The 23,539-nt window shown below is 46.0% G+C and overlaps 1 protein-coding gene across 2 annotated transcripts in view; it reads left to right on the top strand.

Moving 5' to 3' along the window:
- CAPN5 (calpain 5) overlaps window positions 1-23,108 on the top strand; it is a 107,104-nt gene extending 83,996 nt beyond the window's left edge. For both annotated transcript variants that reach the window (XM_054973707.1, XM_054973706.1), the window contains exons 4-13: window positions 6,694-6,902; window positions 7,369-7,561; window positions 9,717-9,910; window positions 10,472-10,549; window positions 11,094-11,289; window positions 12,898-13,020; window positions 13,997-14,193; window positions 16,638-16,759; window positions 17,680-17,816; window positions 20,355-23,108. In XM_054973707.1, the coding sequence (XP_054829682.1) occupies window positions 6,694-6,902; window positions 7,369-7,561; window positions 9,717-9,910; window positions 10,472-10,549; window positions 11,094-11,289; window positions 12,898-13,020; window positions 13,997-14,193; window positions 16,638-16,759; window positions 17,680-17,816; window positions 20,355-20,537 (1,632 nt within the window). In that variant the 3' untranslated portion in view covers window positions 20,538-23,108. The remainder of the gene's footprint in view (window positions 1-6,693; window positions 6,903-7,368; window positions 7,562-9,716; window positions 9,911-10,471; window positions 10,550-11,093; window positions 11,290-12,897; window positions 13,021-13,996; window positions 14,194-16,637; window positions 16,760-17,679; window positions 17,817-20,354) is intronic.
- Window positions 23,109-23,539: the final 431 nt, after the last annotated feature.

The raw sequence follows: 23,539 nt of genomic DNA, 5'->3' as shown, positions 1-23,539 counted from the left end.
AGGCCACAGAGATCAGTTCACCTGGAGAAAATGGCTACTTTTGGGGGTGGACTCTATGGAATTATGCCATGCTGAGGTCCTTTCCCTCCCCAAACCCCGCTTTCTCCAGGTTTCACCCCCCAGATCTCCGGGAATTTCCCAACTTGGAGCTGGCAACCCTAGCTAGGCTCCAGGCCTCTGCAAGGTCACACTCTCAAAGCAAGAAAGTAGCCCCGGTGCAATTAATCAGGAAAGGCTGTGCCTGTCTCAGCAGACAGGCCTGGTAAGATTTCTTACAGGGCATGAAGCCTGAACCAAAGTTTTACTCTGTATAAGGTGGAACGGGGCCTGCTCCTTACGGCAATTAAATCTGGCAATGTGTGGGCAAAACTGTTTTTACACTGTCAGGACAAATTCCTAAAGTATAGTTCAGACGTAACACAAAAGTGTGGTTGAATTAAATTCGGGCTGTCTGAATGCGGGTCCGTCTGCTAATGGTGATTAGTTGGATGCCATGTTTTGAAGTTGGTTTCTTATCCATGGTTAAAGGTAACTATAGTTTCACATGATGTATAAATGTAGACAGCTTGGCTTAATCCTCTAGTTGTATCCAGAGTGAAGCCCACAAATCTGACATTTGTCAAGGCAAACTCGGATTTGAATGATCAGTCCTCTGCAGACCAAATCTGGTTTCACAAACTAACCAGAGTTTTTAAAAAAACGTGATTTTACGTGATGTCCGAACCACACTTTGTTCAGATCACGCAGAACCGTGGTTTAATTAAACTCACTATGGTTCCTTTGCAGGCTAGGATACCAGTCAGGTCTTTTTGTGGGAAAGGGTGAAGACCATGAATCCAAATTTTGTCAAGGGAAACCAGGGTCTGAATACCCCATCTGCAAGCCAAACCCTGGTTTCACAAACCATAGATAAAATAAACCGTGGTTTTGTTGTATCTGAATCAAGACACTCTTTACCTGAAGAGAGGACCTAACTGGGATGTCACTCCAGTAATTCTCCTCTCATTGGATTCCGCTGCTAGATAGCTCTTGGAAAAACAAACTCAAAGATTAGAAAATGGTGGAGTGGAAAAGAGAATTTTTTTCCTCCTCTTTTAACATTAATATTGCAGAGCTGATACGGGTTGGAGACTACTTTTGCAGTTGAAAGAACAGCCCCTGTTTTGCATTGTTTTGTGGATCGCTGTAAATGGACTGAGAAAGTGTTCCAATTCTTGGTGATCCCTGATTGGCTGGGATGGCCCATGCAATCGATACAGCCAGCATCAGCCTCATTCCACCGTGCTCACTTTGTCCTTAGCAATGTCCTCACAAAATTACATCTGATTGGCTATTGAACACAGTTATGACTCTGTGCCCAGCTTGGCCTAGGTCACTTGCGAGGAAATGAAAGACAGGAAAAAACGGCTTCCAGTGCAGCAGCCAGAGCCGTAGAGGGAAAACAGTGAGACGATATCAGCTGGGGATAATGGGGCATAACTATTATTTATTAAAACTGTTATCATTTTCCTTTCTCAAAGGAAGCTCAAGACAAAAGTAGAATGGAGGGGTTTTCCTGGAGGAGTTTCATTCCTTTCCTATCAGCACTTGGGTTCCTGTATGCAAAGGGAACTTCCAAGATATGCCGGGAAGTCTTGGTTATTTGTAAAAGGCCCCTAGCCCCCATCCCAAGAGCATGAGGTGGGGGGGGCTGCTTTCCTGCATTCTCTGAATATTGATGGAAGCAAGCGGGGTGCAGGCACCAGCTCTCAACCACCCAGGACTGCTTTGAGGGCTGAAAGCAAGCAAGCAGCTTGCCGCTGCTTTTAAAAGACAAAGAGGAAAGGGGAAGAACTTGATTTATTCATTAGGAATATCTTATATCCCACCTTTCAGCTGGCTAACAACCAAGAGGAAGCAGTAAATTGCTGAAAATGCAGCACCAGCAAATTTAAAACCAGCAACGCTGTATTGAAGATCGTTAAAAGCACCAAGGGAATGACAAATGGTTGTTAATTGGCACCAGTCGGTTAGACTATAGAAATACGGGCCGTTGGCTGCCTATCCTCCAAACCCCCATCACATAGCATGTGTGCTCCAGCCCCTTTGCTCAAGAAGGTTGCTTGCTGACTCATACAGGGGTGCACTGGTGGCTGTCCTTGGAGCTAGCTCCATGGAGTTTATGATCCAAGTAAACAGCTTCTTGTCCAGAAAGAGACTTCTGCAAGCATAGCAGTCACTAGGAATGCATCGATAAACTGGGTGCATCTCCAGGTGAGCATCACACTGTAGATGCAGTCTACCTGCTTTGGGAGGTTTCCGATGGAATATGCACAGCCCCATATGTATATTTCATTGGGAGCAACCTATTGCAGCTAAACTGCAGCTGCATTGAGATGCTCGTACAGATATGTGGTTCAGGTGGTTTCAGATCTTGCAGGCAATGTGGGCAAAAAAAATGGTTTTGTACACAGACCTGCGGAGTTGGATCAGACCGAGGAGTCCAGATTTGTTTGTTTTTTCAAAGGAAAGTGTGAGATGAAAAAAACCAGGTAGGAGCAAAATGCACAATCTGAATTTTTCACAGATCTACATCCCTTTCGTGTGCATGTGTTGATGTTACTGGCTCAATAGCAAATATATAATACCATTTTTCTTTGGCTAGATGGATAACCCGGTCTGGATTCCCATTTAGACGATGACCCCCTCTTTACTCATAAGGAAGCCTTGAAAGATAACAAAAATGCACCCTAGGTCTTTGCTGGAAGTTTGCTCTGCTCCACTTGAATCTATAATTTTTTTAAAAAATGACATGGCATTCTATTTTTTTCTCCCCCGTTACTATATCTGCTCTTTGGCGCCATCTGTCAAAGTTCTGAGGGATTGACTGAAACAGTGGTATTTTCCGTTTTATATGGCTTTGGTCTATTTTCTATTGCTTTCTTTAATTGCCACGTTATGTTTTGTCAAGTTAGTTTAAAACCTGTTCTTAAAGCTAAACCCAAAAGCCTTTTTTAATGTTTCGCAGGATTTGAGTCCAGCGGCTCCTTAGAGACAAACAAGATTTTCAGGGTGTAAGCTTTCGAGAGTCACAGCTCCCTTCTGCAGCCTTTCAAAAGCTTACGCCCTGAAAAACTTGGTCTCTAAGAAGCCACTGGACTCAAACCCTGCTGTTCAACTGTAGACCAACACAGCTACCCACCTAAAACATTCCTATATTAAAATCTGTTTATTGATATGTAGCTGCTTACAACATTGTTCCCCCTTCCTCCATTTTCTTACAACAAGAACTCTGTGAGGTAGGCAGGACTGAGAGTTTGTGATGGACCGAAAGTCACCCAGCAGTGCTAGATGCAAATACATCCTTGGATGAAAAGTACAGCCATATTCTAGTGAAATCAAAAGTGACCAGTTGTGCAAATCCGCAGCTGCACAGCTCTTACAAGAATTTAGCTGCATATTCCTCTTCCCCCGCCCGCCCGCCCCACGCTTTTTAAAACTTTGTAATCAGATGAAGGTTGTTTTTACGCTCCTGAGTCTTGAATGGCAGCCTGGGTCCACAGAAATTTAGCAGCTGAGGTTTTTTCCGGATGATGAATCTACAAAGCAGGAAAAACTTCCTCTTGCTAAATTTCTGGGTGTTGTTAAAGGCAGAGGAGCACAGCTGAAAGGGAGAGACGTGGTCTTCTTAATTCAGACGGATCTATTTTTCCATCCCGGCTGTTTTAGCCCATTTTTGTTCCTGCACAGAGCTGGGATTTTTCAGACTGTAGATGTGGTTATATCAATTGATTCACATCAATACTGTCCAGAAATTAAAGTAGCTCTCTGACCATAATGTGATTTATGGGGACCTGCGTTAATGGGGTTTGATTAAGACAAAGGCCATGTACAGCCATTGATTTAGGTGGTTAATTAAGTCCAGGACTGTGGGTGGCCATTAATTTAGGGGATTATGGCCAACATCATATAATTTTCTGTGGCTTTGCCAGAGAGAAACAGACTCTAGCTGACAAGTTCTTTAGAAAGAGAGGAGAAGAGAGAGGATCTCTGTGGATTCCCCCTCTCCCCCATTGCCATTGATCTAGATAATTTGGGGGGATCACTGAAAGTTGTGTAGAGTAGAGGAATAGACCATGTTGGAACGCACACAAGGATTCCCTTGGGTGAAACTGCACTGTGCAAAAACCACGATGCACACACCCAACCCGGCATATGGGATATCACTGCAAATATAAAATCTGCAGTGGCTAAAATGTCAACTGGGGGCGTGCACACCAAGTCTGGTCTGCTGTGCCAGTGGAACAGCTTGCAAGTAGAGGGAATTGCTGGATTGACCTCTGCTGTGCACAGCGCCGCCATTGCAGGTGGCCAGAAAGTGTATTACCGCATCAGCTTTGTGGAAACCGGCTGACAAAAGGAGTCAGGAGGGCCTCCTTTGGCCTGTCATGTCTGCATACCATTCATCCATGCCATTCATATATTCTCTGCTCTCGGTATTGATCTGCTCACTGCCTTGATATACTGTGCACCTGTGTGTTTCATGTCATGCTCATATCATGTAACCATTATATTCATGCCATCCTTGGTCTGCCTAAAACCGAAAGCACTAATGCTGAAAGAAAGTGGTCAGCCTGTTATCTCTAAAAGTATGCTTGACCTTGCAGCTGTACTGTAACTTTTCACAGGAGACAGAGGGAGTTTGATTCCTTGTAATCTTCTGCCTTTCTCTACCCAGACAAAGCTATTGTGTTCTCATAAGACTTTGGGATTTTCGCGCCTAATTGCTAACTGCTCCAAGGGAGGGGGAATCATAATCTTTATAGCAAAGTGCCTTTGCTTGTAACCCCATTCCTGCCAACTTACCTATCTATGGATGTACCCATGAACTTTCTGGATCTCTAAAATAAAACCTTTTCATCTAATGCACTGGAGTGCTTGCTGTGAGGGGTTTGGGGATCTATCTGCCATGGACTGCTGTCCCTAGAACTGACATGGCCCTAAGAAATTGCTTTCCCTGACCTCCGTCTGAGGTTTTCACAGTCTGCTAGACTGAAAAATAATACAGAAGGGTGGGAGAAAAGCAAATGTATTGGGTAATAATTTGGGGGGGGAATTGCCCATTGCAGTTTGTCGGGCCCTAGATGATAACTGTCACGTGGCAAGGTGCCCTTTGGATGAAGTATTCTCCCTTGTCCTCAGTGGGAAAGGAGTGTGATCTCTGAAAAAAAGTACATTTGAGGCTCCACAAGACATGGGCCGTTTCCACACTACTCACTTTCATCCGGAACGCTGCGGAATGTCGTGAAAAAAACGTAGAAGATAGCATCTGGAACGCTGCGGAACATGGGGGGGGGGAATTAGGAAGATAGTGTCTTCTCGCGCGAGTTTTGTGAGACATCGCACAAAACTCGCGCGAGAAGACACTATCTTCCACGTTTTTTTCCCGACGTTCCGCAGCGTTCCGGATGAAGGTGAGTAGTGTGGAAATGGCCATCGTAGATGCTAGATTTGGTGCCACAGGGCAGCGAAGAAAAGGTGATGTGACATTGCAATCCCCCCTCCACCCGAGAAAGTGGGACTAAACAGAGGTTTAGAATCCCAACTTGTATGAAGTAAACAAACTCCAATCCATTAAGATTTAGATAACAGATTGAACTGGAGATTGATCAGATTTGGTAGTTTTTCGTCTAGCTCCATGCACAAAGGGAGGCTGGAGGGGTGAGATTGACACCGAATACGCTCTTGTCCCATCAGAGTTGAATTGAAGGTTGTTGTGATGTCTGAGTATAGCCTCATAAGCTAAAATGTGTGTTCCATTAAATATTAAATTAATACCTCTCCTTCATTAACAAACCTGTTATGTACTTGCAAATGATATGAGTGATCCTCCTTGTTGTTTTAGATTTCGTTTGGACAATTGTTCCAAATCCAATTGTTTTCAAATCTTAGCCTTGGATTTGAGAAATGTTGGGGAATTGCTGTTTAATATCCTTCCTTCCTTTCCTGACTTCCTTAAAACATTTCCAACCTACCCTTCCCAACAAAACCTATTTCCTCGTGACAATTTTCTCTTTAGGAGGTTGTGATTTATTTCCTCAATGTATATGTTGCTTTTAAAAAGAAGTCCACAAAGAAAGCTACATCAAAATAACAGCAACAGCAAATTTGAGAGCCGGTTTGGTATAGTGGTTAAGAGCGGCAGGACTCTAATCTGGAGAGCCAGGTTTGATTCCCCACTCCTCTGCTTGAAGCCAGCTGGGTGACTTTGTGTCAGTCACTTAAAAGCGGCAGGACTCTAATCTGGAGAGCCAGTTTTGATCCCCCACTCCTCCGCTTGAAGCCAGCTGGGTGACCTTGTGTCAGTCACTTAAAAGCGGCAGGACTCTAATCTGGAGAACCGGGTTTGATTCCCCACTCCTCCACTTGAAGCCAGCTGAGTGACCTTGTGTCAGTCACTTAAAAGCGGCAGGACTCTAATCTGGAGAACCGGGTTTGATTCCCCACTCCTCCACTTGAAGCCAGCTGAGTGACCTTGTGTCAGTCACAGCTTCTCGGAGCTCTCTCAGCCCCACCACCTCACAGGGTGATTGTTGTGGGGATAATAACACACTTTGTAAACTGCTCTGAGTGGGGGTTAAGTTGTCCTGAAAGGTGCTATATAAATTGAATATTGTTGTTGTAATAAAGCAACATCTCTTGCTGTAAATGCAGGTCATCCCAGACTGGAAAGAGCAGGAATGGTCCGCCGAGAAGCCGGAGAACTATGCCGGGATTTTCCATTTCCAGTTCTGGCGGTTTGGCACTTGGGTGGACGTGGTGATTGATGACCGCCTGCCCACACTCCACAACCAACTCATCTATTGCCACTCCAACTCCAAGAATGAATTATGGTGTGCACTGGTAGAGAAGGCCTATGCCAAGTGAGTAAACCAGGAAAGGCTGCATAAGCAGCAAGATACAGGGGCAGTGGCTGGTAACAGCCACTCCTTGCAGCCCAGCTCCCCAGCTGAGAGCCAGTTTGATGTAGCGGTTAAGAGCGCAGGACTCTAATCTGGAGAGCCAGGTTTGATTCCCCTCTCCTCCACTTGAAGCCAGCTGGGTGACCTTGGGTCAGTCACAGCTCTCTCAGAGCTCTCTCAGCCCCACCCACCTCACAGGGTGTTTTGTTGCGGGGATAATAATGTCATACTTTGTAAACCACTCTGAGTGGGCATTAAGTTGCCCTGAAGGGTGGTATATGAATCGAATGTTGTTATTATTATTACTGTTATTATTCATTGTGGGGATAATTATAACACTGACTTTGTTCACTGCTCTGAATGGGGCACTAATCTACCTAAAAGAGCAATATATGTGTGGTTTTTATTATTATTATTCTGTTTCTAGACTGTCTGGATGTTATGAAGCCCTTGATGGAGGCAACACGGCGGATGCCTTAGTAGACTTCACCGGCGGCGTCTCGGAGCCCATTGACCTGCTAGAAGGCGACTACGTGAACGACGAAGCCAAGCGGAACCTCCTCTTCGAACGGGTGCTCAAAGTCCACAATCGGGGAGGCCTCATCAGCTGCTCCATCAAAGTAAAGAACCAGTTCCGTCGATCTTGAGATCAGACCCAATTTTATCCCGCCTTTTGTTCAAGGGTCTCGGGGCTGTCTTGCATAGTTAGCCCCTCTTCTGTTTTATCCCACAATGACCTATGAGGTAGCGTAGGCTGAGAGAAAGTAACTGGTCCAGGATCACCAGTACCTACAGGTGGTGGTTGGAGATCCCTCAGAATTGCAGCTGATCTCCAGGGGATGGAGATCAGTTCCTCTGGAGAAAACGGCTGCCTTGGAAAATGGACTCCATGGCATGATACCACAGTAGGGTTCCTAGTCCTGCTGTGGGGCTGGGGAATCCCTGCCCTCGGCCTCTGCCCCTTGCTGCCTCTTACCTGGCTGGCGGGGGCGGGGGGGGGGGGGAGTGCAGGGAATGTGCCTGGGAGTTCCAGAGCCAGAAGTGACATAATTCCCAGTGCAACAAGGAAGAGAAGGCCTCTTGTGTGGGGGTATTTTGCTTAAAATCACCCCAAATCAGAATGGTAAGTTCTCCCTGCACATGCCCCCCTGCACCCCTTCCACACACACACACGGTTTGGACCCTGGGGACCTGGCACCCTATACTCAGGGGTCATTTCATAGAAAAAGAGCTGGAGGAGCTCAGTAGCATAACTCATTAGCATATCTCATTAGCATATGCCACGCCCCTTGCCATCACTGGAAATGTGTCATTAGCACAACTGATTTGCATGTGACACACACCCCTGACATCACCTATCCCGGCTGTTTTGGACCCGATCCTGGTCATTCAGGGCCGAAAAGGGGCCCAAAATGGTCAGGATCGGGCCGCTGCTGAGCGGGAGAGTAATCCACTACCTGTCAGAGGCCCGATCCAGGCAATTTCGACCCCAATCCAGGCTGAAACGGGCCCAAAATGGCCGAGAGTCAGGTGGGCGGGGCCACCTGACATGTGACCTCTTTGGGGAACTGCCAGAACTGCATTCCTGTGCGTTCCCCCTCGAAATGAGCGCTGCCTATACTCCACCGAGGTCCCTCCTCAAGCCCCGACTTCCCCAAGCTCCACCCCCAAATTCTCCAGGAAGTTCCCAACACAGAGCTGGCAACCCTCGTCACGTGCTGAGTATGGATTTGAACTCAGGCCTCTCAAGGCCTAGCTCAACATTCTACATGTTGTCGAGGTTAAGAGTGTCAGACTAGAATCTGGGAGACCCAGATCTGAACCCCTGCTCAGTCCTACAAGTTCACTGGCTGACCCTGGGCCAAACACATACTCGCAGCCTAACCTACCTTACATGGTTGTTGTGAGGATAAAATGGAGGAAGGGAAAGAGATGTGGTGAGCCACTTTGGGGGAAAAAGTGGGGTATAAATAAATAAAATAAATAATAAATACACCACAGTAGCTTTCTGACAGAATTATCTTGCATTGAGGTTCTACAAAATCTGACAACCCGAGTCTTGTCGTTTGTGGGGATTTTAAGTGACCCTCAGAAATACACAACACGTGTTCAATCTGTGCTTCTTCATACTCCATGTGTTCAACAAAATATCGATTACTGTGCAATATTTCAAAAAAACCCTCTTTTTCTTGGTGTCTTGGTTTGAGTATTTTATTAAAGGGTCAATGGGCTCAATTAGACCCCAAATCAGGAGGTAAATCGTGTGGAAAATGAAACTTTTGCAAGTTACAAGGGGGTGGTATTAAATTGCCTCACTGGGTAATACCAATAGGTGCTTTTGTTTATTTATTTATTGATTCCATATATTCCATTTATAGCCCGCCCACCCCACCAACAGGCTTAGGGTGAGTTACAACAGCATTAAATATCATACAAAAAATAAAATATAAATTTACATTCAAGCAGCGGTCCGCAATATAAAATATCAATCCATTAATATTGGCTTTTGTTGATGCAGCAGTTCGATAAGGAAGTTATAAATATTCAGTGGTTGAGGGCGGGCAGTGGATTTTGTGTTGTGGTCAAGAAATTTTGTACCAAAAAGAAAGACTGTGGGCTCTACAAGGCCTATTGCTCTTTTCTTTAAAATCTCTTTTTTGTCTGCTTTACCTTTGTTCTTAAGCCCCCCATCAACCCAGATCACAGTTTCTCGGCATACTTTATTCCTTTTCCTCATAACCACTGGTTCTGCACTTTGTTGTTTTCCTCGGACAGGCAACCACAGCGGCTGACATGGAAGCCCGCCTGGATTGCGGCCTAGTCAAAGGTCACGCCTACGCAGTCACCGATGTGAGGAAAGTCCGCCTCGGCCATGGCCTCCTGGCCTTCTTCAAGTCTGAAAAGCTGGACATGATCCGGTTGCGGAATCCCTGGGGGGAGAGAGAGTGGAACGGTCCCTGGAGCGACACGTGAGTAAGGGCTGGAAAAAGCCGTTGACTGAAGTGGGGACCGAGTCATTTCACTCTGTCCACAGGGAAGACACTCCTTTTCATCTAGTTTGCATTAATGAACCTTTGGGGACAAGGAGACTGCTCGATGAATGCTTTCATGCGTTTAAAAAATGTGTTCATGCGTTTTTTAAAAACATTCCCCCACGTAGGAAACTAGTATGTTTGGGGGATGATTCTCACCTAGGACTGCTAGGTTATGTCTAGCGACTGATGGGTGCTGGTGGGGGACAAGGACATGGGGGGTGCACACGGTGCCACATGCACCATGACGTCACTTCCAGGAAAACCCAGAAGTGACATCAGATAGCTTTATTCCTACAGCTATCCGATGTCACTTCTGGGTTTCCCCTGGAAGTGATGTCATAGTGCAAGCTGGTGTTTTTATTTTATTGTATTCTTCTCCCACCGCTGCTCTGAGTGGCGGCAGGCAGCAAGGGTTGCCCAGGGGAGACTTTCCGCCATAGCCCGGCAACCCTATTCTAGCCTTCTCTGACAGTTGCTTTCTTTTCTTGCCCGTAGTTCTGAAGAATGGCAGAAGGTCAGCAACGGCGAGCGAGAGAAACTGGGAATGACCGTGCAGGATGATGGAGAATTTTGGTGAGTGTTCTGTGCAAATCAAAACGTAAAAAAGAGGAGCTTGCTGTCCAACTTCAGTGGAGAACCAAAGATGACATCCAGGACTCTGTGTCTTGCGTGGAAACGGAAATCTTATGAAAGACCACAGATTTATTAGCCTTGTTTTGATTTTTTAGTTGTTTCTAGGAACAAGGGGAGTAAGCCCCTCCAGTCCCCAATATCTCTGAAAGGATGTGTGATATTGGCGTTCCATGAATAGGCTCTTATGTGTGATGCCCCCATTTGTATGATTTTTCACTCTCCAAAAAAGGGGAGTGGAGGGCAAATGGCATATGTGTATATGGGCCCATGTGTTCCGTCACATGGTGGAAAAGACACCCATTTCTCCAGCACTCAAAGAGCAAGAAATTGCGGGAATGTTCTAAGAATCAAGAGGCAAGTCAAGAATTAAGGACAGAAGGTTGATTTCTTCTTCCTTTGCGGAGCTCAGGGTGCCATACATGGCCTGAGGTCATGGCCAACTTGAGCCAGTTTCCCATTAAAATTAGAACTTTTTCCTCCTTAGGATGATATTTGAAGACTTCTGCAAGTACTTTACAGACATCATAAAATGCCGTCTTATAAACACGTCGTACCTGAGTATCCATAAGACCTGGGAGGAAGTGGTCTTGCGAGGGGCCTGGGCGAGACACGAGGACCCCTTGAAGAACCGTTGTGGGGGCTGCGTCAATCACAGAGACACTTTCCTGCAAAACCCCCAGGTGAGAAGTTATGGGGAAGAGGACTGGCTGTTTCAGAGACTCCTCAAAATTGTTGGGGGTAGCAATCCCAAAGATGCACACATGCTCCATAGCTGGGTAAGAATGCACGCATGCATGCATGTATGCATGTATGTACGTGTGTGTGTATGCATGCATGGATGTATGTATGCATGCATGCATATGTGCATGTATGGATGCCTTGCGTGCGTGCATGCATTTGAATTATACCCCGCCTTTCTCCCCTATGGGGACCTAACTCAGCTAACGTCGTTCTCCTCTCCTCCATTTCATTCTCACAACAACCCTGCGAGGTAGGTTAGGCTGAGTATGTGAGTAAGGTCACTCAGTGAGTTTCCTTGGTAGTGTGGGGTTTCATACCTGGTTCTCCCAGATACTAGTCCAATACTCTAACCACTATACCACACTGGCTCTCTAGTGCACCCTTTTTTTTCTGTGTCCCCCAAACGACAGAACATCTGAGCTTCACAGCTCTCAAGAAGTGCCCAACGTGGTTGACCACTAATTTCAGCTACATCAAGGAAGACACACAGACAGTCGTTATGGGATATAGAAGTACTTTTTTACCCCCTCTCTCTTTCCTGCGCCCATAGCTCAGTGGTAGGCCGTATCCTTTGCATGCATAAAGTCCCAGGTTCAATCCCTTGCATTTCCAACTGAAAAAGAGCAGATGGGAAAAGGGCTCTGGTGAAGGCCTCGAAAGTTACCACTGACCAGAGTAAATGGAATCATAGAATCCTAGAGTGGGAAGGGGTCTTAGAGACCATCCAGTCCAACCCCCTGCCCAGTGCAGGAACAGCCTAAAGCATCCCCGACAAGTATTCATCCAGCTGCTCCTTGAAGACTGCCAATGAAGGGGAACCCACCACACTCCTAGGCAGCCGATTCCACTGCTGAATGACTCTTAACGGGAAGAAGTTTTTCCTAAGTTCCAACTGGTCCCTTCCCTCCTGTAGTTTAAACCCATTGCTTCGAGTCCTATCCGCTGCTGTCAACAGGAACAGCTCCCTCCCCTCCTCTAAGCGACAGCCTTTTAAATACTTATAGAGAGCCATCATGTCCCCCCTCAACGTCCTCTTCTCCCAACTGAACGTTCCCAAGTCTTTCAGTCTTTCCTCTTTCAGGCCCCTGATCATCTCCTCTGCTCCCATTTCAGTTTGTCAGCATCCTTTTTGAAGTGAGGCCTCCAGAACTGCACACAATACTCCAAGTGGGGCCTGACCAACGCGGACTAGAGTGGGACAATGACACCCTGTGATTTGGATGTTATGCCTTTGTTGATACACCCCAAGATTGCATTCGCTTTTTTTGCTGCTGCATTAAACAGATTGCTCCAGCAAATGGGTCAGTGATTTGGGTCTGTGTGAGGCAGTTTCATATGCTCACATATCCCTGTTGTCTGTTCACACAGACCTTGATGAGCCAAGCAGCTGAATCTAGAAGTATTTTGCTATTAGGATGCTTTTGGACAGCACTGGTTCTGAATGGCCTGTACTTTTAATTAACTGGGGTGCAGAAGGCACAGCAACTGAGGTGTAAAACTATTGCCAACTAACTTCTGATTTTTGTTTGTTTATCTGTTTCTTCCAGTATGTTTTTGATGTGAAGAAAACAGAGGACGAAGTGCTTATTAGCATCCAACAGAAGCCAAAACGGACCAGTCGGAAGGAGGGCAAAGGGGAAAACTTAGCTATAGGATTTGACATCTTTAAGGTAAGTTACGTAGCTCTCTACAAGTCACTGAACTATCATTACATTTTGAATACGTTTGTGTGGCAGTTCTCTAGAAATGTGGCATACCTTGGCATTCTTATATGTGCACTGAAAATTGTTTTTTCCTTTTTTTTGGATCACATTTATCAATTGACAAGGGGCAAGTTTCTAGGTTTTATGGGTGGAGAGGAGTAAATGTTTGGAAAATATAATAGTAACCCTATGCAACAGTCTCCAAAAGATTAACTCCTAAACAAAAAAAGGGAACCTGTTGTTAGAGGAAGGTCTTTTATTATGGAAGACATATTTTGTCTAAGTATGGGATTTTGATAATTTTATGATGTATTATTGAGCTTTTTTAAAATTGCAATTTGATATAGCTTATGTAAGCCACGTTGAGTCCTAGGAGATAAAGGGAGTATAAATGTCTTAAATAAATACATTTCAGGTGGGTAGCTATGTTGGTCTGCAGTAGAACAGCAAGATTTGAGTCCAGTGGCACCTTAGAGACCAACAAGATTTCCAAGGTGTAAGCTTCCGAGAGTTAAGCGGAAAGGGAGCCTGACTCTCGAAAGCTTATACCCTGGACATCTTGTAGGTCTTTAAGATATTGCTGGGCACAAATCTTGCTTAAGTATCACTCTTCCTCTAGGGTATCTGAAGAGGCTTACATGGAGGAGTTGTGAGGAGTTATAAATAGCCCTGTAAGGTTAAGTTAGATACTGAGTAACCTACGGTCAAACTGATAAACTTTGTGAGGATTCGAACCTCGGTCCGGCACCCTTTCTTCTGTACAATACCAACTTTCCTTCTTGCAGTCAGCCACAGTTCAGTTTTAGAACATCTGCAGAAGGTCTTGACTTCAGTCCCCAACTTCTCCAGCTCAAAATGTGAAGGTTTGAGGGAGCAGATGCCAGTCAAGCTGGAGGGAATTCAGCGTGGCAGCTGTTCTCAGCGGTGCTTGGCTTCCCCGCAGGTCGAGTTGAATCGGATCTTCCGGATGCACACCCTGCAGCAGAAAGTAGCCAGTTCCATCTACATCAACTCCCGCAGCGTCTTCCTGCGGACGGACCTGAAAGAAGGCCGCTACATCATTATCCCCACCACCTTCGACCCCGGCCACGTGGGCGAGTTCCTTCTCAGGGTGTTCACAGATGTGCCTTCCGATTGCCAGTAAGGGGAGGGGGCTGTCTCACCGCGCCTCCCCCTCTCGTTTCCACTTTCTTGCTTGTGAGACTCTCACCTGGTGCCATTCCCTCTCTCGTAAAAGGGTAGGAGGCAGATAAGAGGAAATACTTGGCCAGTGCACATGTAACCAACTTGTGAGGTGCATGGCCTGGACCTCTGAGTCTGCTTCAACATTCCCATCTCCACCCCTTCCTCCCCGCACACCCACTCTAAATTTTTAGGCTTCTAGAAACCCAACATCCACCTTTGCATTTTGGAAATAAGACTTGATTGTGGAGAGGTCTGAGAAAGGGGCCATCTGTCTGGGATACTCTGAGCATCTCCAGCTTTGAGCAAGGCTTGGGCTAGATGGCATGTAAGAGAGCCAGTTTGGTGTAGTGGTTAAGAGCAGCAGGACTCTAATCTGGAGAGCCAGGTTTGATTCCCCATTCCTCCACTTGAAGCCAGCTGGGTGACCTTGGGTCAGTCACAGCTCTCTCAGAGCTCTCTCAGCCCCACCCACCTCACAGGGTTGCGGGGATAATAATGACATACTTTGTAAACCGCTCTGAGTGGGCATTAAGTTGTCCTGAAGGGCGGTATATAAATCAAATATTGTTATTATTATTCTTTGCCAGGGCTGCCGAGAGTGGCCATGGTCCCCCGGAAAAAGATTCTGGAACTCCCGACCCAATATGACATTGATTCAAGCCAAATTTTATAACAAAACAAACCACTTGGCATCCTGGTAGCCTGATTAGAATAATAATTGTTTGTTAGGTAAGAACCGGAAAAGGAAAGGGACCTGAAAAGATTTTGCTTAACATGTGATTTGCACTGTGTAGGTTGCAGTAGAGTACAAAACAAAACAAAAATGAGCAAACAGAATCAGAAAGACTCCCCAACCGAGGGGTCTAGTCAGAATTAAATACAGATGAGATATATCCAGGAATAAGCCCCACTGAATGAAGTGAAGGTATTTGAAGAAGTGAGCTCATACCCTACCACAAATTTTGTTAGTCTTATGCAGGGGTCATTTCGTAGAAAAAGAGCTGCAGGAACTCATTAGCATAACTCATTAACATATGCCACACCCCTTGACATCACCAGAAGTGGTTCATTAGAATAACTGATTTGCATAAGCCATACCCCCTGACATCACCTATCCTGGCTGTTTTGGACCCAATCCTGGCCATTCAGGGCTGAAATTGGGCCCAAAATGGCAAAAAGGGGCTGAAATTGGCCAAAAAGGGGCACAAAATGATCAGGATTGGGCCGCTGCTGAACAGGAGAGTGATCCACCACCCATCAGAGGCCCAATCCTGGCAGTTTCGGGACCATTTCCGGCTGTTTTGGGCCCCATCCTGGCCATTTGGAGCCCAAAATGGCAGAAAGTGGCCATTTTGAGCCCGGATCGGGACCGAAATGGCCGGGACTGGGTTGGTGCCAGGCAGGGGAGGTTTCCCCCACCTGGCACTGACCCAATCCAGGCCGCAACAGGGCCCAAAATGGCCGAAAATCAGGTGGGTGGGGCCACTTGACATGTGACCTCTTTGGAGAACTACCGGAACTGTGTTCCTACATGTTCCCCCTCGAAATGAGCCCTGGTCTTATAGGTGCTACTGGACTCTTGCTCTTTTCTACTGTATGAAGTGAGACATCAATCTTGCTTAAAATGTACTCGACTAAAAAAATACATGAAGATATTTCTACTCACCTAAAAAAAATCAAGACGACAAGAATGTAAAGAACCGTAATGGGGAAACTGAATCCCCCAGGTTTTCTCTGAGACCCCCCCTATAGTGGCTATTTCCTTCCCCCGCCAAAGGGAAGCTTTAATTTTTTTAATTGGCGCTAGAATATTATTATATCAGTATAACGCGTGATCCTATACAGAGTTACTCTAATGTAAACCTCTTGCAATTAGTAGGCTTAGACAGGGGTAACTCTGCACTGATTATGTTCTTACACAAATACTTGTAAGCGGTTCTCGGAATTCCCAGCTTTCAGCATTTTATTAAAGTCTCTAGCCCCTTCTGATGTGAAAATGTAAGAAAAAAGGCATCTCTGCAATGGAAAGGGATACAGACTTGCATTTTTAAAAAAATAAAAAATGTAAGCAGGGCTTTCAGAGAACCGGATACTCGTGGGGCCCTGGAGTTCTGTCCCCCCCCCTCGGTGGTCCTGCCCCTTTCAATTCTAGAATGCTGAATCTATTACATATTTATCCTGACTGTCCACCACGAACTGAGAGCAGAATCCCTCGTTGTCCCCTCTTGCAAGTTCTGTCAGAGCTTTTCTCTCTTGCCTTTCGCCGGGACCTTTGGCTACCTACACCCCAATGTTTAGTAGGCGTGCTGGGACTCGGATAATACGGGGTCCCTGAAGTTCTGCGGTAGGAGTTACTGATGTTCCCCCCGCCCTCTTGTGTTTCCTCCTTTTCCTTTCAGAGAGTTGACCCTGGATGAGCCCCCGCACACCTGCTGGAGCGGAATGTGCGGCTACCCTCAGTTAGTGTCGCAAGTCCACGTTGTCTCGGCAAGCGGCCTAAAGAACCAGAGTTCCCAAGACGGTACTGAATCCTCTAGTATTTGAAACTATTTCTTTCCTGAAAAATCAGTTGTGATCCCTGAGGAGGCATGCCCTACAGGTGTACATCTTTGAAGGGGGCGTTGCCAATTTTGGTTCCATGTTTTGGGTTGAGAGGGTGTGACGGCCAATGTGGTGTAGTGGTTAGAGTATCGGGTTAGGATCTGGGAGACCCAGGTTTGAATTTCCACTCAACCATGAAAGCTTGTTGGGTGGCCTTGGGCCAGTCCCACACTCTCAACCTAATCTACCTCACAGGGTTGGTGTATGGATAAAATGGAAGAGAGGAGAGTGTTGTAAGCTAGGTAGGGTACCCACTGGGAAAGTGGAGCATAAAAAGTAAATAAATAAATAAACCACCAAAAATCAAAGAGCCATCAAAAATCATTTCTAAACCATCCACCCCACACTTTCCTTGGTGCTTGCCCACCTTGTACCTGAAAGTGGGAGACACACAGACCAGAGTTTCTTAATTTAGTGGTCGGGCTCTTTGTTTTGGGGGCTGCAAAGGGGTTTGGGGAAGAAATTTGAAGAAAGTGCGAGAAATACTGTCAAAGTAGGGGGAAGGAGTTCAAGACCAAGGGGAAAATGGTAGAGTCCTTTAAGAGCTTGGACAGTCTTCATGCAGGTGAGAGTAACCGTGGCTGTTCTCAGCCTTTTGGGGGTTGCCAACTCCCGGTTGAGAAATTCCTGGAGATTTGGGGGTGGGGCCAGGAGAGGGCAGGGTTTGGGGAGGGACCTCGACAAGGTATAATGGCATAGAATCCACTCTCCAAAGCAGCCATTTTCTCTATGGGAATTGATCCCTGTAGTCCAGAAATCATTTGTGATTCTGGGAGATCTCCGGGTTTTACCTGAAGGTTGGCAACCTTACCCATTCTGTGGCCATTCTCTTTTCTTCAGGACTGGATTCCTACGTGATTATTAAGTGCGAAGGAGAGAAAGTCCGTTCGCCGGTGATAAAGAACAGCCAGACACCTCAATTTGACGTGAAGGGCCTTTTCTATCGCAGGAAGCCAGGCCAGCCCATCCTCATACAGGTACCACTTTCCTTTGGGTGGGAAGGTGTTATGAATCCAAACAGTACCCTGAGCAAACCAAAAAGCAAGAGATAATCAGAGTATGGAAATGAATTATGAGACGTGCTGCAAGCTCTTTGTCTGTCTGTCTTATCTTTTTCTATCTGACTGTGAAGGAAAAGCCAACAGATGTTAGTTGGTCACAGCATTTAGCTCTCTAAGAATGTATTCATCTGCAGTGCCATCCTAAGCAAAGTTATGCCCTTTCAAGACCAAAGAAGAGTGTAACCCCGCTTAGGATAGTACTGCTAGAGCTTTTTTATCCCATCCAAGAAATTCAGGACAGCATTTCAGGGGTCCCCAAGCTTTTTAAGCCTGTCAGCATCTTTGGAATTCTGACAGTGAGTAGAGGTGCAATCACAAAATGGCTGCCACGGGAAATGGAGCCAGTCACAAAATGGCTGCCACGGGAGGCAGAGCCACATACACACAAAGCCCCAGTACATGGTAAAAGAGGAGTAATTTTTTTAAATACACTTGGAAAGAGGCATGAGCGAGAGAATAAAACCAACATTGTGGTGGCTGGTGATGCTAAAACAATATTTTAATCTGCACAGCCCATCAGGTCTCCAGTGGCCAATCAGAAGCCATGCTAGGCAGGAGCCCCACCTGCCCCATTCACTATCTATTAACACTTGGCAGGTGCCAGGAAAGGTGTCAGTGGGCACCATGGTGGTGGGATCCTTGCTCCATTTTATCCCCACAAAACCCCTGCAAGGCAGGCTAGATTGCGAGAGAATGATAGCCCAAGGATACCCAGTAAGTATCATGGCAAGCACAGATTTGGAACTGGGTTCGCCCCGGTACTTGTTCAGTTCTAACCACTATATCATATTGCCTGTCTTTATTTTACAGTTTTCTGTTAAAGCTAGTTTAGTGTAGTGGTTAAGAGCGGCAGAGCTCTAATCTGGAGAGCCAGGTTTGTTTCCCCCCACTCCTCTGCTTGAAGCCACCTGGGTGACCTCGGTTCAGTCACAGCTCTCTCAGAGCTCTCTCAGCCCCACCCACCTCACAGGGTGATTGTCGTGAGGATAATCATAACACACTTTGTAAACCGCTCTGAGTGCGGCATTAAGTTGTCCTGAAGGGCAGTATATAAATCAAATGTTATCATGAGTATTGAGGGGGGGACGGTCCACATGGCCTCTAAGATCGCCCCACTGCTTTTTGCGCTGCAACATACAAACCCTGCTGTTCTTTCCCCACAAACCAGCTGCACAGTTGGCAGAGCTATTCATTGCAACCATGAGGACTAGAGAATTTAATTTTTTATTTAAGATGCAGGGAAGTCCCCATGCATGGATGTTCACGATGCCTGTTGTGTGAATATTTTCGGGGGATCCCCTCTCCGTGAGTCCCCGTTGGCACCTTGGTTCTTTATTCTGAGATGCCCCTTATCAAGGCTTGGGTAGATGTAAAGCTAAACTTGCTCTCCCTAGTGCTGATCTGAGCTATTGACGCAGAGAGGCACCTTTGTACAGACAAGATCTTAACCAATACTGAAGGTTTATTTCAAAAACAAAAGAGACAGACATACAAGCATGCAACAGTAATAGTATTATAATATAAATCCCTATACACACATAAAAGCGTGCAACAATAATAGTACTATAATACAGTTCCCTAGCCCCACAAGAGTGCTCTTGGACCACCTGTGGAAAACCCCCAGGGCCAGACAGGAACCACAAGTGACAAAAGGCACAGATTGGACACTTGTCAGCTTCCCTCAAGTTTTGATGGGAAATGTAGGCAGCTTGGCGGAATGTTGGAGAAGTGACAGTTGAAAAGTCCATTGGACAGCAGTCAGAGAGCCAAGCTGCGAGACCAGGATGCCTACATTTCCCATCAAAACTTGAGGGAAGCTGACAAGTGTCCAATCTGTGCCTTTTGTCACTTGTGGTTCTGCTCTATTGTGAGTTCCCAAGAGGTAGTGAAGAGCGTCTTTCTGCCTCGCACTTTTGTAGACCAATTTCCTGAGTCTCTGACGTAGTTTAACACTTCGTCTATTACATAGTTTTTGTTATTATTAAATGTACTTCAGATATAAGGATGTTACCGGAACATAATTAGAACATTCTCTTCTCACATGATAGACAGTTTACTTGATATACGTATAGGTTAAAGCTGTAAATAACAAAGGAATGTGTACATTCTTTCCCGTCACTGGCAGCGTCAGACTGTTCCAGGGGGTGATAAGGTGTCCCCCTCTTGTCTTGTTGTAATTTACACGTTGAGGCCAAGAAGGCCTTTTCCCCGATTAGTCCTCGTTTTATGGGCCTCCCCGGTTCCTGTCACGGGACGGTACTGCGACCTTCAGCCAGCTCTCAGGAAGTGAAACTTTAAATGCAGAGAGAGCCTTCCGTGCTATAGTTTTGGGCCTAGCCTCGATCCAAACCACAGAATTCTTACGACAATGCCCAACACATGCATCCACCAAACTGAGTCAAAGAGTCTGGTGACCACCTGATTACTCACCAACCCCTGTTTCTTTCCCTCCAGGTCTGGAACCATAACCTTATCAGTGATGAGTTCTTGGGCCAAGTCTCTCTTCCGGGTGACCCTAACGACCTCCAGTCCGTGCATATCCTTGGTCTCCAGGACAAGGGAAATAAACGATCCGGTGAACTCCCAGGTTCTCTGAAGGTGCAGCTGCTGACTAGCAGCACCCTAACCAACGTCTGAATTACTCAAGGACTTTTCCTCTTGTGCCATATATAAATGTATATAATCTTACAAGATGCAGTATATACATATATATGCCTGCAGATGTATACGGACTGTGCATGCATTCACTTTGAAAAGGAGGACCGGCTCTTTTGTTTTCAAGGATTTTTTTTGGTTTTTAGTTTTTATAAAAAGGTGCCTTTTCCAGAAGCCAAAACATTTTTTGTTGACTGCATTCAAGGCATGATTTATGTCACTAGTGGCGGGTAGCAAGGTGGCACAGGGAGGCCTCGAACCAATTTTGCTCCTTTGGGGAGAGGGGGGTTGCAGCCTCAGGATTGCACCACGAGGCCGTATGTTTACACAGAGAGAAGCATCTCTCTCATGCGCACACGTATGGGTTTGGAGTATTATCCCATCCCAGAAAAATGCATTGCCAAATTCTCCGAAGGGCTTGTTCTTAACTGGTATATCCTCCATCTATGTTGTTAGCATTGAGGCTAGAAGATGTGTCCAACAGCCCTCTGCATTTCCTCGGACAGGTTATTTGATCCCCAAGTTGGGAATGAGATACGTGAGAATATTCCTTGCCCACCAGAGCCCTGGGGGAAGTGGCAGAAGTTTACTGCATGGATGCTCCTTAACCACCCAATGATTTGGCTTGGACTGCTGAATCTTTTAACCAATTGGGCAGTGCCTATGTGCGTGTTATGACTGCAGCGGGGGGAAAGCACAGAACGTTGTACTGGGTGCATAGATAATGTCATGTCCATTTCATGTCAAATAATTTCATGTAAAATCATTCCATGTCAAGTGTACTGCACCCAGTACACTTATTATTTTTTTTTAAAAAGAAGAGGTTTCTAGTCCTTATGATTGGGGCGATGTGCTTGCCAGTGGGTGAGCAATGCCTGCTGAAATCGCAGAATCCGGAGAGATGGCAGAAGGAAGTTGTTTCCAAGGTGGGTGAAACTCAGGGTCCCACAAAGCACCTTCCCAGTTGTGCAAACTAAGAGAGGTTAAGCAGATTGACACCTACAATTGCAACAGGCCGTGGAATTCAGCCGGTTTAGGTGCATAAATTCAGTTGCCCAATGTTGCCTTTTTTATTAATGGCACAGGTATAAATAGTATTATTCCATACTACAGTGGTAAAGTGTTGGAAAGAAGTCAGTCTGGCCTAGGAAGGGTCAAGAAGAAATAGGAGAAGACTTAGCTGTTCCCCAGCTTTTCCTTCCAATCGATCTGGACTGCTTTGGCCTGCACTGTTATATACAGCATTTTGCTCCAGCCCTCAAGATGTGGACCAATCAAGTCTTCATGGGGCGGAGCTGTACTCCTCTGCCATTAACTCTTTGAGGGTGATGTCAAATTCTATCACGGAGAGAGCTATTTCCACTACTTACTATAAAACAAGAGCTGCTATTTGGGGAGGGCCAAAGATTGTGGTTGCGAGTGTTAGCACACCCTTTCTAGGCAAGAAAGCAAAAAGAAGCCTGTATGTTTTCTGAGCATGGCATCTTGAAACCATCTGGAAAATGACCTAAAGGAGTTGGAATGCCATTGTCTGTACTAAAACCAGACAAATCAAATGTTTCAAGATTCTGGGCAGGTGTTTTTCGTAAGAGGAAGGACCCATACATTTGTGTCGCTCCGGTCTGCTGAGGGAGTGAACCCCTTAGGCTACAATTAAGTTTACGTGACATAAAGTGAAGTCCTGCTGAACTCGATGGAACTCACCTCTAAGTTCACATGTTTAAATTTGGGCCGCCTGTTAGTCCACGTGCCAAGCTGCGGTTCTTTTGTCAAACGATGGACCGAAGTGTTGGGTCTGTCCTCATCTAGTAGCAAGACAGTCTCCTGGGCTGGATCAAAGCCCTGCACATCTACAAAGCTGACCGCATGTGAACTGGAGAAAGCCACAGCCTAACCTACTTTACAGGAACGTCGTGAGGGCGGTTCGGTCCCGGCTGTGTATTTGAGCATCTGCTCGACATCAAGAGGTTCCCAGGTTCAGTCGCCGTCTTCTCCACTTAAAAATGATCAGGCAGTACATGATGTGAAAGACGTCAACCTCAGGCCCCGGAGAGCTGCTGCTAGTCTGAGCGGACAATTCTGAATGTGATAGGCTAATTGTCTGACTCAGTATATGGCAGCTTCTTGCAGACATAAGGGCTAGAAACTTGCTTGTTTAAGAAAAATCAAAAGATTAGATTCTCAAGATGCTGAATTTGGAACCCACTCTTATGTTTCTGCTCCCATGGAATCACACCTTATATTATTAGAATGGGTGGGGGATTTACTGTGCAATCCTAAACTGAGCTATACACTTCTAAACCCATAGACTTAGAAGGGCATAACTTGGTTTCGGATTGCACTGTGAACCATGTTTTTGGCAACATTTTCTGTCTCAGCTGATGTCTTTCTTGCGATGGAGAAGGGACTCTATTTGTAGACTCTGTGAGGGCCCAGAGAAGAAGCCAAACCAAATCAAACAGGGTAGGACAGAGAATGTTCGGCAACAGGTCTGCTAACAAAGGATCCAGAGGAGTTAGCCGTGAGTCTGTAGTAGCAAAATCAAAAAGAGTCCAGTAGCACCTTTAAGATTAACCAATTTTATTGTAGCATAAGCTTTCGAGAATCACAGTTCTCTTCGTCAGATGCATGGAGGGCCAAACCTGGCGTGGGCTTTCGAGGATCACAATTCTCTTCGTCAGAAGCATCTGGCGGGGAGAGCTGTGATTCTCGAAGGCTTGTGCTGCAGTGGAATTGGTTGGTCTTGGAGGTGCTACTGGACTCTTTTTGATTTTGCTACTACAGACTAACACGGCTAACTCCTCTGAACCTTTACAGAAGCAAACTGATCTCCATATCAGAAGGAGCTGTTTGCATCTACTCCGCCCTCCCCTCTCCTCCTCTATATCTGACCAGTTTGGCCCTCCATGCATCTGACGAAGAGAACTGTGATTCTCGAAAGCTTATGCTACAATAAAATTGGTTAGTCTTAAAGGTGCTACTGG

The sequence above is a fragment of the Eublepharis macularius genome, chromosome 3 (genome assembly GCF_028583425.1).
Source record: "Eublepharis macularius isolate TG4126 chromosome 3, MPM_Emac_v1.0, whole genome shotgun sequence".
Taxonomy (NCBI): domain Eukaryota; kingdom Metazoa; phylum Chordata; class Lepidosauria; order Squamata; family Eublepharidae; genus Eublepharis; species Eublepharis macularius.
Note: the sequence above shows the minus strand (reverse complement) of the source record. Positions and strands in the feature narration are given on the sequence as shown.